The 18,105-nt window shown below is 44.0% G+C and overlaps 1 protein-coding gene across 1 annotated transcript in view; it reads right to left on the bottom strand.

Annotated features, from left to right (window-relative positions):
• Positions 1-18,105, bottom strand: part of CNTNAP2 (contactin associated protein 2) — a 1,693,809-nt gene that overhangs the window by 275,483 nt on the left and 1,400,221 nt on the right. Inside the window, exon 15 of the mRNA XM_036246733.1 lies at positions 4,746-4,873. Coding sequence (XP_036102626.1) covers positions 4,746-4,873 — 128 coding nt within the window. The remainder of the gene's footprint in view (positions 1-4,745; positions 4,874-18,105) is intronic.

Here is an 18,105-nt window from a genome sequence, read left to right as displayed (position 1 = left end):
CTGGGAGACCCTGGCTGGTCACTCGACCCCTGCAGACCCGAGACCCCTGCCTGTGAAGCCAGAGGTCTGCACTGTGGAATCTCTAAGGCTCTTGCACTGTTAGGACCTTGTGATTCTCGGTCCCTGCTTCTAGCTCTATTTGAGCCAAGCGGGCACAGCTACGTTTTGTGGGAAGGAACCGGGAAAAGGGAAAGAAATGGTTACTGAGAATGACGAGGTTGTGTCCACTCCGGGACTGGCTCGGAACCTCACGCCTTCCGGCCCCAGGTCTGAAACTGACGGGCAAACCGCCTGTCAAAACTGACGACAACCCCGGTTCTACGTGCGCGTCGGGGCACTCGAGTTGGAGATGTCCCCGCACCGGGCTGTGCGGAGCGCGCCGGGCCCTTCCCGGTCTCTTCTCTCCCAAACCTGACGCAGCAAAGAGAAGGGACTGAGGCGACTCTCTACCCTTCTCGGGAGCCCAGGGAGCAGCTTCTTCTCCACAATCGAAATTGCTTCCCCAGCCCAGGGGGGAGGCTGCCCCTCCACCCTTGTCGGGTCCTCGCTCGCCGCACCGAGTGTGTCCCTTGCAGATGCTCTTGGGGAGACAGTGTGGCCTGGGCGTGCCCCTAAGCACCTCCTCTGAGAAAGATCCTCATTTGCAGCCCCCTGGAAGCGTCTTCTGTGTGGAGGAGTGGAGAGTAGTTGGTGCCGGTCTTTTTGGATACAGGACTGGCTGGCTGTGGTCCTGGTTCGGGACAGTCTGGTAGTCAAGGCAGCATGGCCCTTGTCCCTGCACCTGAGACAACGTTCCCAGAGACCCGCCTTAAGTCAGATAAAACACCACCCCGGTTCGATTTCTTCTACGCTCGGCTTTGCCTCTGTTGCCGGCTCCTGCACTGAACACGTTGTCTGCCTCCCTTTCCCCCCCCACCTCTCGGAGTCCCCTCTGTAGCTCTCAGGGACTGAATCGACACAGAAACCCCAGCACGACTGTCCACCTGGACAGCCAGGGCGGGCTGCTGGCAGGGACTCAGAAGTCCCCGAGTAACACACTGTCCTGAATGACTTCCACCCAGGTGTATGGGAAAGGCAAACTTGCTCCTAATGAATGGTTCAAGTCCGTGTGTGTGTGTGTGTATGTGTGTGTGTGTAGGGTGTGGAAAATCTTCACCTCCTATGGCTAAGAACAGAGCAATGATCTAGCCAATACTTAATTTCTCTAATTAATCATACTCACCATGCATAGTCTGAATAAGACTTCTACCTCCAAAGCCCCAAATATGTCCTTTTTGAACTAATTCCATAAAAGCTGAGCCGCCCCTTCCAAGAATGATTATGCATTGAAACTGGCAAACAGTGTCTCCTGTCAGTGGTGTGTCCTCTGTTTCTTCCCGGGTGTGGACAGGGGTTAAAGGGGGATCTGTAATTCTACTGCTTTTTTAAATCACGGTTAACCACCCATCAGCGGTCGACTTCCAGCTCCGTTCCATTTGGGAGTATTTGGGAAGAGAAGAGAAAAGCACGTGACAGGGCTACGTGGGGATGCGGCACACCGAGTGGAACTCTGATTTCTCCAGCACGTTGACGACGTGGGTGTGGGCGCTCGGACGAATCAGAGTGGAAGTCGGCAGGCGCGATGACCTCAGCCGGCACCACCGAAGCGCTTGGTCGGAGCCCACACGAAAATGGCTTTATTCTCTAAGACCGGGGGATGGAACTGGGACCTCATTCAAGAGATAGCTTTGGGGGGCTGTCCTCACTCAACTCTCCAAACAGAGAGAGACACGCTTCTACAACGGATTTGGTTTTTTTAAACGGTAGCTTTGCACAGACGCCTGTGAATGACAGAAAGCTAATCTCCATCAACAAGTGCACTAGAGCACTTTTTAAAGGATAAAAACTGGACTTTAATATCCACCTCATTGGGGAGCCCTGTATCCCAGAAAATCACGCACGTGTAAATACTGGTGAGGCTCTGATGCGGAACGGTTGTCATCGGTGTGTCCGTGTTAGAGCATCCTTCAGGTGCAGGTGGGCACAGAACTGCCGACTGCTACCTGGCAGTGCAGGTACGAGGTGTAATGTTACCAGGTGTACAGCGCAGTGGTTAGACAACCATATACTTTACGAAGGGGTCCCTCTGATGTTGCCAGGACCCAACCGGCACCACACGTAGTTATTACAATAGTGTTGACTGTGTTCCCCCTGCTGTCCTGTACGTCCCAATGACTGTTTCGTAGCTACTAATCTCCACGTCTCAGTCCCTTCCCCCTTTTCACTCGGTCCCCCAACCTCCCTCCCCTGACAGCATGGATGGACCTAGAGGGTATTCTTCATGCTCAGTGAAATAAGTCAGTCAGAGAAAGACAAATAACATGATCTCACTTGTAAGTGGAATCTGAAGAACCATAAGAAAGGAACAAACAAAATGGAAACAGACTCATAGATACAGTGAGTTTCCTTTTCTTAGTCCCTCGAATACCTAGCAAAGTGCTAGAAAAACAGCAGACACACGATACATTTTTCTTGAGGATGGATTTAATTGATTAAGAGAAAACGAGCTAATAATCCATTACTATGCTCCCACATGTACCGTTCGCTGCAGCTAGATCTTCTCTTTAAGAATGTAACAAAAGTTTGCGGAAGTGGGATTTGTTTAACCACACGGAGTTAATCAGTTACTTTACGGAAACCCTTTCTCTCACTCAAAGCCAACTTCAGAACTAGAACTGGTGTGTGGACTATTGTACCTTTATATACTAATGAGTAATTATGACATGAAACTGATTTTCATTAGACAACACACGAGAACCTGCCTGTTTTATTTTCAATTTTTATTTTATCATTATTATTATTATTATTATTTTTTTAGTCCTCATCCGAGGACATTTTTCTATTTTTTGTACAGACAGAGTGGGAGGGAGAGAGAGGAAGAGAGAGAGAGAGAGAGGGAAACATCGACGTGAAAGGGACACATCGAGTGGTTGCCACCCGCACGACCAACCAGGGCCGGGGACAAACTGCAACCGAGGCACATGCCCTTAGCGGGAACCGAACCCGGGTCTCTCTGGACCGCAGGCCGACGCTCTAACCGCTGAGCCAAACCGGCCAGGGCTTTATCATTATTATTATTTTTTTTATTGACTTTAGAGAGAGAGGAAGGGAGAGGGCGAGAGAGAAACATTGATGTGAGAGAGAAACATTGATCGGTTGCCTGCCGCAGGCACCCTGACCAGAGATCAAACCCACCACCTGGGCATGTGCCCTGATCAGGAATCAAACTGTGACCCTTTGGCACATGGGACGACACTCCAACAACTGAGCCAGGCGGGTCAGGATCGAGAGTGGAACAACAGTCCGTCTCTCAGAACTTCTGTATAGAAATGCGTATGTATGATTATTTCATGTCCATATTTTTTTTTCTTAAACAGTTGAAACTAAATTTCTTATTGCACCATTCTACTAAGCCTGACTAGACACATGGCGTATTATTGCTTAACAAACGCATGATGAACCTTCTGTGACCAGTCTCCGTTTTAAAGGTAGCTCTTTCATATTCTCCACGTAAGAAGAGAAAAATCAGTAGCAACCCCACCTCTCTTTTGTATCAGGAACACGACCTGGTTAACTGCTGACAGTCTTGGTTTACTAGGCCGGAGACAGTGAACATGAATCATTACTTTCCTTAGGACACCTCTTTGAGCAGACGCAATAGGTGATGGCATTGAGGAGGTCTGATTCTCCCTTGATTGACGGACATGGTGATACTATTCCGTGTCACGCGATGCTTTGCTAGGGGGGACCCAGATGCGGCACTGAAATCTTTACAGCCTCCCCAGGAGGAGCTGGGATGAGGGTGGTATTCTCATTACCAGAGCCAGCAAATGGAGGGTTTTGCCTGAGGTGTCCTGGCAAGTCAGTAATTCAGGGAGCAGACCTAGGTCTCCCGATGCCTAGCACACAATCACGAATGCACAGAACTCCCAGGGGACGGACAAGAAGAGGGGAAAAGACACCCCAGATGCTCACTGCAGAATCCCTGCAGCAATATGTCACCATGTCCCTCCGAGGACACATAAAGTGCACTGGGGGGTATCAAACAACATGAAATCCTAACGGTGCCCTCGTTAGGCGGGATCATCACTCTAACTCCCAGCCTCCACAGCCTGCAGCCCCCAGTTCCTCTCTGGGGTGCAGAAGGCAAGACATAGTGACAGAAATGATCTTTGGCTTACAAGGGACTTGGCATCAAGCTCTGATGATGATGGAATTTGATAGCAATAATGTCAAGCGTTATACGACCATAATCCCAGTTTACAATGATGCATTAAACCATCATGCTACTATTTATATCCCCATCAACCCAGTTTACGGCGCCATCCGTCGCCATGCTAATGGCGTTCACAGCAGCACGAGGTGGAATCCCAGCTGTTGAGTGCCACTGTCACGCTATCGGCATTGCTATTTATGTATCACCAGACACTCAGGGAGTCCAAGTTGTTCCATATGAATATACAAGGAAGATGGATATCTACACTTTGTGCCCAGATCCAGGCTCCCCGGACTGAAGAGTTCATTGGTGCCCTCCCCTCTATGGGTTAAGGTCTACCTCGCTCTCTCCGTGCGGCTGTTTGTGTGGTAGGATGATTTTTTAAGAGTTAGAGAAGAACAGTCTGTTTTCTGCCCCCCCGCTGCTTTGCTGGGAAACACCAGATAAAATTGCCGCGAAAGTGAAAGCCACAGCTGCTGAGCACACTTACTGTCTCCTTGGCAGCGAAGGGGGCCCACGCTCAGCTTTGCTTCGGAGCCTGGCCGGCCAGTATCTCCAACCACCACCTGGTTCACCGGCAGGTGATCTTTGTAGGACAGGAAGCCAGCGTCCTTCCTCCTGAGTCACAGGGAGAGAGAAAGGGACAGGGAGAGGCTGAGTCAGAAACATGTCCTTTCTGATAATCGTGTAAGTTGTCTCATAACGGACCGCGTTCGGATAAACGTTCAGAAGTTCACTAAGTAGAGCCACGGGGAAGAGTTGTTTCCTCCCCTCCGTTGGGGGGTGATGTCACAGTGCACTGCTCAGGAGCAAGTGTGACCTCTCCACCTTCTGGAAAACAGAAGGGACACCCCGATTTCCAGAGTCACAACCAACATGCTGCGTGCCGTTTTGGGTTGAGAGTAGATGACCTTGCTGCTTGACGAACACACACAAAACAGGGACCACAGAGGCAGAACTTGCTGTGGTCACGGATTCGAAAGTTCAACCAAGCCAACCTCATCTCTTACACAACGTATAAAACAAAACCCTCTTTAACTGCATTGAAGCAGTTGCTTCTGAGACTTTCTTTCCTGCTGTGCTACATAAGGGACACATTTTTGTTCCTTCATCTTTTCCTGTTTATTGATCTATTTTTTAAATATATTTTTAATTGATTTTAGATAGAGAGAGAGGAAGGGAGATGGAGAGAGAGAGAGAAACATCCATGAGAGAGAGAGAAACATTGATCAGATTATGACTATATAAGAGATAAAGTTGACTTGGTTGAACTTTTGAATCCATGACCACAGCAAACTCTGCCTCCTGCACGCCCCCTACTGGGGATCGAGCCCCAAACCCAGGCATGTGCCCTGACCGGCAATCAAACCGACAACTACTTGGTGCACGGGAGGATGCCTGATCAACTGAGCCCCATGGGCCAGGGCTCTTCCCGTTTATTTTAACAACGGAAAGGATTTACAGAAAGTTTCCAAAACAGGGCAGGTACTCACGAAGAGTCTATTTCCATCTAAAATGAGGAGTGGAGCTCACTTTGGTTTTCCTCTTGTTAACTGTACAGGGTGGGGCAAAAGGTGATTTACAGTCGTTTGTATGGGAAGTAATACAATAATGAATAAATAATACCACAAGAATAAACTCTTGTTTCACGTACTCACAACTGCAAACCTACTTTTGCTCCACCCTGTATACTTACCTTGTTTCAGGTCTCCTAAGTCTACCCCATACCCATCCTACATTAAGGAGGAGGACAAAGCTAGTTGCAAAGTACTAATTATGGGTTGGAACACAGACACCCAGGAGACGTTCTTGGGCATGGGCCCAAGGTAAATTATATACAGCACAGATTTCATTCACCTTAATGGGAAATCCCCACCCCCTCATCCTCTTTGGTGCTGCTGAGGTTGGGAGATCCCCTCATTTAAGTCTGGATGGGTGGTCGGCACAAATCAGTATAGTCACTCCCCAAATGTACTTTCTTACATGCTTTTTTGCACTGTTCCGTCTGCATGGAAGTAACAGTTTTGAAACTGTACCTACAGTTGATCGCAGAAAACTAATTTTGGGTAGAAGAATGAGAGAGAGCTCAATGATTAGGTTAAAGATCCATCACTCACATCTCTCGGTGAATGGTGCAGAGAATTGAGGGGAACCAATCAGGAAGCCTGCTCGTAAAGTGTTATGCTGTTAGGAGCGGTTATTCCTCTGACCTTCTAGAACAGTGGTTCTCAACCTTCCTAGTGCTGCAACCCTTTAATACAGCTCCTCGCGTTGTGTGTGGGTGTGTCTGCACATGGGCAGACCCGCCTGGAGATGGATGGAGGAGCGGTGTCTCGGTTCCTAAGACCCTCGGAAATATGTGTTTTCCGATGATCCTAGGTGACCCCTGTGAAAGGGTCATTCGACCCCCAAAGGGGTCGTGACCCACAGATTGAGAACTGCTGTTCTAGAATGTCATAGACCCCATGCTCCCTCACATGTCAGGACCCACAAAAACCCAGGAAGGAGTCACAGAATTTGGCCACTGAGCTTCAAACAAGTGTATTTCCAGTGCCTCAGGTATTTCATTGCTTTCAAGTTTTCAAAACAAAGACTATTTTAAAAAAATTGTTTATCAGCCCTGGCTGGTGTGGTTGGAGCAGTGTTTCATAAACCAAGAGATGGTGGGTTCGATTCCCAGTCAGGGCATATACCAGGTTGTGGGTTCAGTCTCTGGGAGGCAACCGATTGATGTTTCTCTCTCACATTGATGTTCCCCTCCCTCTCTCTTTCCCTTCCTCTGTCTAAAAAAAAAAATTAATTAAAAGATTATTTAAAGAAATTGTTTTTCAAAGCAGAACTAAGACCACTCAGAAAAGCACTGTGGTTCTTACTGACATTGTAGCTACTACCAACCAGAACTCAAATATCTCAGTGGAATCTCTTGCAAACCCAGCTTCTTTTATTTAAACTTCCATCAGTTAAAATCATGTCAGAGAGGGAACAAAGCCTTTGACATTAAATACCATGTTTAATGTTTCTGGAAGGAACAAAAATAACGAAAACACCCTTTCACAACATCCTGCAATCCGACCACTGGCCCGAAATGACGCTGTGCGCTGCTGTGGAACTAGAGGCTGAGAGTCTCCGTAAGTCCATCACCACTGAGAATTAACGTGAGTCCAAACCAGGGTCCCAAGAACCATTGGTCTAGTGGCCTCTGCTCTTATGGCCCATGAGCTATGAATGCTTCTTCCATTTTAAAAGGTTGAAAAAGAAATCGAAAGCAGAATAACACTTTGTCACGTGAAAACTGCATGAAATCCAAAGTCAGTGTCCATACATAAAGTTTCCATACACTACAGCCCCTTAAAAAAAAAAAAACATATATTGTCAGTGATGCCTCCACATTTCAACCGCAGAGCTGAGTACTTGGGATTCAGATCAGGCAGCTCTCAAAGCCTAAAATGTTTGTTGTCTGGACCATTATAGAAAAAGGTTGCCAACCCCTGCTCTACACCGCCACACTCCATCTCTTTCCTTGGGGATTAGTATTCACAAACATTCTACTGACTGTCCTGGTAATAACTATCACCCAACTCATCTCCACAGTCATGAGTGGCATTAGAGGCATGAGAGTATCTCTGAGGTAGGGAAAGAAGCCATTGAAACCACAATTTATCTAATCTCATAGTGGGAAATAATTTGAACCTCGTCAATGATTCACGTAAAAAAATATTTTTTATCTTTATTGATTTCAGAAAGAGGAGAGGGAGAGGGAGAGAGAGAGATAGAAACATCGCTGGGAAAGAATATCGATTGGCCACCTCCTGCGTGTCCCCCACTGGGGATCAGGTCCACAACCTGGGCATGTGTCCTGACTGGGAATTGAACCCATGACCTCTTGGTGCACGGGTCGACGCTCAACCGCTGAGCCACACCGGCCGGGCAATAATTCACTTTGCTATTGACTTTGCGCTCTACGGCAGGCAGCCGCGTGGGACCTTTGAGACAACCAATACCTATTCTTCTTTTAACTGTTCCAGCAATCAGAAGATGATATGGCTACACCAATTCTGAACGATATTGAATATAAACTGTAATTAAAAAAAAAAAAAAAAAGATGGGATGGCTCATTGTATAAGAGATCGTTGAAGGGGACAATCTCTGTGATGTTCTGTACGCATCCTTCTGTGTCTGGCTCCTTACCTGACCTTACATGTCAACACTTACCTGACCTTATATGTCAACATGGATGTGAGATTATCCATGTTATTTATTTAAAAAATATTCTGAATGAAAATTGTGCTATATTTATAAAAATGTAATACTACACAATCATGAGGATGGACATCCCCCTGTGGTCCCTTGGGCTGGTTTCCAGTGTTTGACTATTGTGGGCGCAGCTGTTGTAAACATTCTTATTAACGTGTTACTTGTAAGAGCTCATTTACGTTGAGCATTTACCCCAACGCAGAAATGCTGGGTCATATCATTAGCTTTGGAATATATTCTTTCGTTTATCCAGGTGGTGAGCTTTCGTAGATACTTTCAACTTTCCCAAAAGCTTGTATCAGATAACATTTCCACCAGCAGGTATATGAGAATTCAGATCTCGGTCCATTTATGATGAGTGAGCAAGTAATTACTTTTTATCAAAACTTGTGCTAATGTAAGAGCATTCTGAAAACAAGTGTTGGAATTATATATTCATAATGCAATTCACAAGGCAATCATAATGCAATTTTATTGCCAAAACTGATATATGCACAATTTTATAAGAATTTGCATATCTATACAATTCCATAACTTGGAAAAGTAAGTTTTAAATCTTTCTAATCATTGTATAAATGTAGAGTTCCAGTGGGTTTTGGACTTGTTTTTTAATAATGAAATGACCCACTCTTCAATTATTTTGCAAACCAAACTGATTACTATCAGAAATGATAGAAATTTACAAGGTACAATTTATCAAAACCTTTGTGCTATTGGTCAATGAAACTGAAAAATTAACAGCATCATTCATTAGGTGGATTCAATAATGTACTTTTATTTAGTGTGATATATGTGCCTTTAGTTAACATTTTTGAATGTTAACTCTGATAGCAAATAAAGTATCAAAATGAACAAAACAGAGGCAGATATTCAAATAAGTAATCCAAGATTATATAAAATAATGTGCATTCAATCACTTGCAGTTACTAAAAAATGCATAATGTCTATTAACTAAAAAATGCATGATGTCTATTAATATTTTAGAGAAAATATTGATCTCAGCTTTGTTATTTTAAAAGATGTTGTTTTATATTGAACATAAAATATTACTTCACTAGAACTGATATATATTTTTATACTTATTTGTGTGTGTTTGAAAACGTTTTAAGGATAGAATAAGGATCAAAAAATATAAAGAGCACTACTCTAATTCATATGAAACTATACGAGTAATAGGACATCGGTCATTGAGAACCCATGCATGTTGGAGTATTTCTTGTACACAACATCGGAGCTGAAATCAAATCTTTCTCATAGGCACCCCATCTCCATTTTCTTGGTGAGAAGGATGAGACTCAGAATATTTATCTTGACCAAGGTCACCAGCTCATAAATGTAGAGTGTGGGTTCACATCTAGATGATCTGGACCCCGAATTAGAACTTTCCACCAAAAAAAGAAGAAAAAGGGAAAAAACAAAACAGAGGAAAACTGAAAAAAACACAAAAAACTACAATGTCAGTTAAAAGCCTTTGTCTTTTTAATTTCCATTTCTAGATGAGGTGAAATATATATTTTTTAGATACACTTATCTTCCTGAAATGTCGAGGTCATTTATTTGTAAATAGAAAGTTGAAAGATATCTGTGTTTGCTCACACACATCTCTTCATTAACACACTAAGTAAAAAAGGTCTAGATCACCCTTGTCTCCAAATTAACCATGAATTTTAATAATATATTAGTGTTTATAGAAGGTTGCTGTTCAGGTAGTTGTTATATCACTTAGGTATTTCTAACTACCTAGAAACCAAGAAAACAGGGAAAATAATTATCAGCTGAGAAACAAACAAACAAAAAAGATAAATTTACCTCCGCAATCATTTTTGATAAGAGGTTTAAATAGGGCTCCAGAGATTTTAAAGTCATAAACAACAGGGCGTGCAACCCACGTAGAGTGGACTGTGCTGGAGACAAATTGGCTGCAGAAACAAATTCACGGATGGCAATCAAGTGGTTGGACGCGTACAAAGTTTCTGATGTGAGCCACAGCACGACCCACACCCACTTAAAAAAAATGATGCATGGGTGAAAAGTAAATAAACGGATACCTGGAGAGGGACCCTTCAACACACCTGTAAGACATCCACCTTAGCACCTGTGCAAACGTTACTTAGCAAGCAAAACACGCCTTCCTTGACAGTTATGATCTTTACCAACCGAGATCAATCTCATCGAGGGAAATAATCAGTAAGTACTTGTCGTGTTTGCATACTCTAATTACCTCTATTAGTGGGTCTGTACCTTAGAAAGATTCTATCGTTCACTTCAAAGAGGCCCTGAACTCCGACTCCTGCATAATCGTCCCATCAGCGTTGTTATGTGGCTGTGGATTTTGTTGCTCTAACCTGGCTTCCGCCGCACTTTCCTGAGGAACTGTGTTGCGTTTCTGTTCCTCCCCTGCCTTCTATTCTTTTCCTGCTGAGAAATGAACAAGCCTCTAGGCCGCTGAGTCTTGCCCTTAGCTCAGTGGAAAAGAAAAAAAAAAAAAAAAAAAACGAAGGAAAAAATCATCCCAATTGGCTTCTGCAATTGTAAGCCTGCTTTTACCAGATGTTATGAAGGGGGGCAGCCTATGAGTCTCCTATAATTCCAGCCGAGAAGGCGACTTCTCCTTTGTATGGGTTTAGAAGTGCTTGGTTACGTAAAATACACACACACACACACACACACGCACGCACACACAGTCAGCACGTTTTCATGCATTTCCATCACAGCATCACCAGAGCTAGACATTTCTGGAAGAATCCAGGAGGTCAAAGTTTTAGCTGTAGGGGCATAAGAAAGAGATACAGAAGTGGGAAATAAACACATGGGAAGATGTTTAATATTATTAGTCATCAGAGAAATGCAATAAAACTATACTGTGATGGTGCTTTACTCTCACCATAGTAGCTATAATAAAAGACAGAAAATAACAGAAGTAGTTATAATAAAAACAACAGAAATGTATACGTATTGACAAGGATTTGGGGAAACTGGAATCATATATATTGCTAGTGAGGCTGTAAAGTGATATAGTCACTTAAAAATTTTTCTTTTTCTTTATTGATTTTTAGAGAGAGAGGAAGGGAAAGGGAGAGAGAGATGGAAACATTGATGAGAGAGAACAATATTGGCTGCCTCCTGCATGCCCCCCACTGGGGATCGGGCCCACAACCTGGGCATGTGCCCTGACCGGGAATCGAACCGGCGACCTCTTGGTGCAGGGTCCACGCTGAACCACTGAGCCACACCGGCCGGGCAGTATATGTAGTCACTTTTAAAAACAGTTTGGTGGTTTCTTAAAAGTTAAACACAGATTTATCCTATGACCCACTAATTCTATTCCTGGACATCTACTCAGGAGAAATGAAAGCATCGTCCATGCAAAGACTTGTAGCTGGTGTTCATAGCAGCTTGATGACTAATAGCCCCAGAGTGGACACAACCCCAGTGTCCTCCAGCCAGTGACTGGATAAACAAAGGGTAGCATATCATACAAAAGACATTCTTCAGCAACGAAAGAGACAAAATCTGGGTACAAAATGCAAAGTGATTGAACCCCGAAAACATTACGCCCAGTGAAAAGAGCCTGGCATGGAAGACCCTGTCTTCTAGAATCCTGTTGCTGTGACATGTGCAGAAAAGGCCAGTCCACAGAGGCAAGTGGACAGGAAGTGGTGGCCTGGGGCTGGGAACAGAGATGAACAGGAAACAAGTCTTCCAGGGGTCGTGGTTTGAGGCACAGCTGGGTGAATTTACTAACAATCCTTGAATTGTATACTTAAAACAGGTGGATGTTATGGCATGTAAATGATACTTCATTCAAGTACTTTTTTTTTTTTTAGCGAAGTAATTTTGAAAAAGGACTGGAGATGGTTGTGAATACCAGTCGGCAGTAGGGAAAGATTTTCTAACCACACATCTCACTGGATTTAGGGAGCAGTATTGATACCATTATAATATTGATACCATTATAATTGATACCGTTATTAATTAATTCACAGGAGCGGAGCAAAGGGGAGACCAGATAATATAGGCATGTCACTTACACCGCTTTGCCAGGAAGCTGCACTTCTATTCCCTGTAGATTGGGGGAGAGAGTTTATTTATTTATTTATTTTGTCCTCACCCGAGAACATTTTTCCATTTTTTGTTCAGATAAAGTGGGAGGGAGAGAGAGAAAGGGAGACAGAGAAACATGGACGTGAAAGGGACACATCGAGTGGCTGCCACCCACACGACCCAACTAGGGTCGGGGACAAACTGCAACCAAGGTACGTGCCCTTAGCGGGAACCGAACCTGGGGTTCTCTGGACCGCAGGCCGGTGCTCTAACCAGTGAGCCAACTGGCCAGGGCGGGGTGGGGTGCGTTTAGACGCATGCCCAGTAAGGTCTGGGTGAAATGGGAAGTTGCTTGCTTGTCAGCCACACCTGGAAACAGGTGATGGCCACTGCGAAGGTGTGCAGTCTGAGATTCTGGACTCCTGAACAGAGAGTTCCCTCTGGTTGGTCACGCCTGACCCCCAGTTTGCATCACGAATCGGACACTCTGGACACTGGTCCTGCCTCCAGCTCTACTGACTTCCTGGCTGCCCCTCTTCCAGGACTGGCCTGAGGGAAAGGGACTTTGCAAACTGAGGGATATGACTCGACACAAATAAAAATCACTCATTCTCCCCTGCGAGTCTTAGAAATTATTTTCCTCAAGGTGTCGCGGGCACCCCATTCCCACTAGCCAGGGAGCAATCCCACCCATACAGTTCTCCAACGACAGTGTATTTTCTGGTCTCAGAGTCTTCCACTTCTGTGACTTGTAACCTGGGACTACAAAATCTTCGCTGACTCTTTTTTTTAGGGGCTTTACCCAGCTGTTAAAGTTTTACAATATTTACATATTCCGTCTATCTTGCTTCCTGTGTAGGATCTCAGAACATCCTGTCCAGGGCAACCTCCATTCCTTGCTCTCCTCATCCTTGACCTCTATGAAAATTGTTGAACATGAGTCAAGATTTTAAAATGGCACAGCACACTCCACCAGTTTCACCCATGTTCTAGTCTCGTCCTCATGCTTTACTCAGAATCTGTGCCTTTACCCCAGCCCGCGACACCTGTCACCTTCCCAAACTATCTTTAAAATTCCAACTAACCCATTCTTTAAAAATCAAACATCCTTGGCTTGCCAGGGCCTAACAGTAAAATTCCGTTCAACTGTCGCCATTTGTAACTATAATGTTCTGACAATGCCAATACTTTTAGTGTCAAACTTTCATCTCCAGGACTGTTTCTAAAATGTTTGGAATATTTGGCGTGATTTTTGGCTCAAAGAATATGTTCACATCACCTATAAGACTTTGTATTTCTTCTCTGGATCCTCTCTGCCTCCTAATACCATCCCCAGACACAGCAAGTAGAAAAAGTAGGTCAAAAGATAAACATCTACAATAATTTTCTTAGACAATTATTCTAAGAATAATTTTTACTAAAAATGTTAGATTCATTAGCAATAAATAATTTTAAAGGACCTTTGCGTCCTTCTTATTGCTTTCCCTATTACATATAACAGCACGTACATAACTTACAGTTGTACAGAATTTCAAAATACTCACCCAACTTTCTTGTGGGTGATCTCATTTGACCCTCATAACTTTGGAGGTACAAGAAAATAGGAATATACACTTGAACCTGACAGATGTTGATTCCCAAGTAACTATTCAGGAACACATCTTTTACACAAAGTGAGAAACTCTATCCAGTAATGAGATACTTCTTCAGGGTATAATACCAAATTGTTGACTAGTTCATACCTAATGTCCACAGAAAGGTCTGTAAAGTCAAGTCAAGGCCACTTCTAGTTAAAAAATATTGTTTTGAAGTGAGTATTTTTATTCTTTGTCTTTTGCCTTTTGTTGGTCCTCAACTCCACCCTTCAGCATCTTCTCTGCCTGGGGGTGTACCCTACTGTTTTCCCCACAACAGGAAGTTACACTTTCCTTCCTCTGTCCTGCCTTATTAAAACCCACTTTCAGAGAATGATGGGACAAACCATTTCTCCCCTGTTCATTTTTTTTTTATCTTCACCTGAGGACATTTTTGCATTTATCTTCAGATAGAGCAGGAAGGAGAGAGCAGGGAAGAGAGAGAGAGAGAAACATCAATGTAAAAGGGACACATCGAGTGGTTGCTACCCACACGACCCCAAACAGGGCCAGGGACAAACTGCAACCAAGGTACGTGCCCTTAGCAAAAACCAAACCCAACTCTCTGGTCTGCTGGCTGATGCTCTAACTGCTGAGCCAAACCGGCCAGGGCCCCCCCATTAATTTTTAATAGAAGCAATGCCTTAGTGAGACAAAAGGCTACTCTTGGAAACCAGACCTCTATGAATGGTGGCGGCTGGATTAGGGAGAGGGAGGGATGTTCTTGGCATTGCTGAGATAATGATAAGGAGCTGACCATGACCATGGACCAGGTGTGCCAGTTTCTCACGTTCATTCACGAAAGTCATGATCAGAAGTCGGTGTCTTTGCTCACAGCCCACACAGGGGCCACCTCAGCATGGCTGGACCATCAGAAGCTAAAATAAACCACAACGCTGTCTAACACCCAGTAAAGTAGAACTTTAAACATGCTTCTAATGGGGTCCTCAGTCACCATTGACTACTGAGCTTTCCGCAACGCGTGTAAGGTAGTGTTCTCTCCAAAGCAATTGGAGTAATTAAGAAAACAACCATTACAATTAGATCTTTAGAATCCATGTGTACGTCCCCTATGAAATGGAAGTAATTACAGATTCAATTACTCCTTTTCAGTGGGAATAGCTTAGGCCTTTTATAAATGCAAGATAATTATCTGTTCATTTTAAAATCTCTTAGAAAACCCTTGTAACCATTTCAGGAGTCTATGCAAAGTGTTCCTCTTTGATTTTTCCTTCTGGAATGCAAGTTCCCTAGAGTCAAATATATTGTCTCATGCAGTTTTATAAACCAAAGAATACTAGGCATCTAAAAATGGCTTACTCTATATGCTTCATGACTGAATAAATACATGAATATACATAGACGTTAACTAGGCACAATCCTAAAATAGTAATCAGCATGTGCTGAGTCGGTGGAGAGAGATGGATCAGAACACCCTTCTTGTAATTGGAGCTCCTTGAAGGCTCCCGAAACCCTTTTATTATTCCCTTTCTGTAACTGGAGTTCTATATTTTGTTTAGAAAGTAGTCTTCAATTAGAAGCCTCATAAATAATTAATGTAATTACTACAGTGGAAAGGGCACCAGAATTAGATCTTAAAGATTGGAGTCCTAACTCAACTCTATGGCTGTGCCAAAGTACGTTGCTAAGTTTATCCTGGGCCATTGTTTCTTGACACAGATAAATTATGGTGTGTTTTGGTACTGAAGGGCATGGAAATACGCAACTCAAAATACGCCTCTTTGGTATATCAATTATTTTGAGCTAAAGGTCACTGAGATCAGCAGACACACAAAAAGCTCTAAACATAGGGCACCTATTTTCATTTTGGAAAGGGCATTCCATCGGTAGAGATGTCTCCCTCTCCTGTTCCATCAAGAGGACCCCGAACAACTCCACCAATGCAGAAGCCACTGACTTAACCCTGCATGACTAATCTTACTAAATAATGCCTGTTTGCTAAGCTTTTCCTGGTTACCTTCTCATAACGTGCTGGCCCCCCAACCCCCAGCAGCCCCAGACCCCTTGTCTTTTGGCTTAGATTGTATGTAAGCTCAAGTTCTAACCATCTCTTCATCACTGGGTGCTCCCTACTGTACATGCATGATGTCCTTGTTAATAAACCTGTTAATTTTTCTGTTTCTAGCCTGTCTTTGGGCAGTCTTATTTAGAGGACCTCAGTTGGAGAACTTAAGCTGGGTAGAGGAAAATATCTTTTTCCATCCCCATAATTCTTTAATTCTTGCTTTCTTTCCTTCCCTCCCTCCCTCCCTTCCTTTCTCTCTCTCTCTCTCTCTCTCTCTCTCTCTCTCTCTCTCTCTCTCTCTCTCATCAATTAAAAAGAAATGTTAGGTCTATTTTTCATGGAGTGGGGTCATTGGTAAGCCTTTGAGGATAGGACTTGGCGGTTCTATGTAATTTCTCCAAAGCTATTAACACAGTATCCAGCATACGTTTTGAGAGATTATCCCGTTACCACCTGACTTTTCAGATGAGGTAAAGATTTGGAATAAAACGAAGCCTGATCTAGGGTGTTCAACTAATTAGTAGCTGAACTAGGAAAAGCAGACCAATCTCCACTACTCTAGAATTTTAAAAATGCATGTTTACAGTTCTCAAATTCTGCCAACACAATTTCAAGTGTTTCCCTTTGCCTGACATGAAAATCTATTTTCTTATAATATAGGGAAGTTGTCTCACTGGATCGAGACTAGCGTAAACTGTTTCCAATTTACTTTGTCTATCTACATTTACATTTCCCCCAAGCCAGGTTTCCTTGTGTTTCTGAAAATTGTGCCTCATGCATTATGTGGTTAGCAGAGAGGGAGAACTTACTGTGTAGCCTTCTTGCCATTTCCATGTACTTCCATCTCTAGCAATTAACGGCCAGCTCCCTGGCATCTCAAAGTAGTCAATGGGAAAACCTTCACGTATGCTGGCCCCATATACCTCAGAGAACAAACAGTGCGGTTGATGTGGGAGCACTCTGTGTTCCTGAAGCTTTATTTCTAACCAGCAGACAAATGCCGATGTTAGAACGCCACACACGTGTGCTTTCTCATGACTCCCCTCTGCTTGGCATGGCTCACCTCTGGTCTCGCTCCGGGCTCAATGGCCCTTGGGTGGGTTCCTTCCAAGACTGCTCATGGTTAGCTTGATTCCACATGTTCTACGCCTGGTCCACAGGCGTGCTTGGCTCCCTGAAGTCTAAAAGGTGTATCTCTGTGCTAACTGCAGAAATCATGGGTTAAACTCTCACTCTCTTCAAACTCTCCCTTCCCGCTCCCATAATGGTTGGGCACAGATAGAACATGCAGACGACTCTGCAACAAAGTCTTCCCTGTTGACATCTTAGGCTTCTCCAGGAATTTCTAGGCTCCTTTGTCACCTGAGGTAGATAATTATGCGACTCAGCTTTAGCATGTGGGGGTGCTTGATCCCCTAGTCTAGTTCACAGCCTTGGAGCCGGCGCTGAAAATCCAAGACAAAGGAAGAAACCTAAAGTATCATCCCTTCCTCGGATATGAAAACCATTCTAAATCTGGACAATTTTCATGACACCAAATTTTTATCTAATTCAGCCTCTGCGTCAAGCATTTCTTCACCGTCCCCACAGATGTCCACAATCATTGGAAGACAATAATGGGATCTGCTACCTTCTAAATTTTTCCTTAGATAGACTGGTCCACCTGCAAGAGCATTAGTTCTGATGAATTTGGCTTCAGAAGGAAGTTCGACAGGCCTTGACTTTCTATTTTATAGATCTGACCACCCTAAAAGATGCTATTTTTCAACGATACAAGCGTTTTTCTTTGAGCTTCAAAGCATTGCTTTGTGTTCCCATTGCCATTGCTAAGGCCCCCTCAGGACACCCAGATCCATAGAAATTATTCTCATATCGACGACCGCCACAGCCCT

Source organism: Molossus molossus, unplaced genomic scaffold (genome assembly GCF_014108415.1).
Source record: "Molossus molossus isolate mMolMol1 unplaced genomic scaffold, mMolMol1.p scaffold_m16_p_7, whole genome shotgun sequence".
NCBI lineage: Eukaryota > Metazoa > Chordata > Mammalia > Chiroptera > Molossidae > Molossus > Molossus molossus.
Note: the sequence above shows the minus strand (reverse complement) of the source record. Positions and strands in the feature narration are given on the sequence as shown.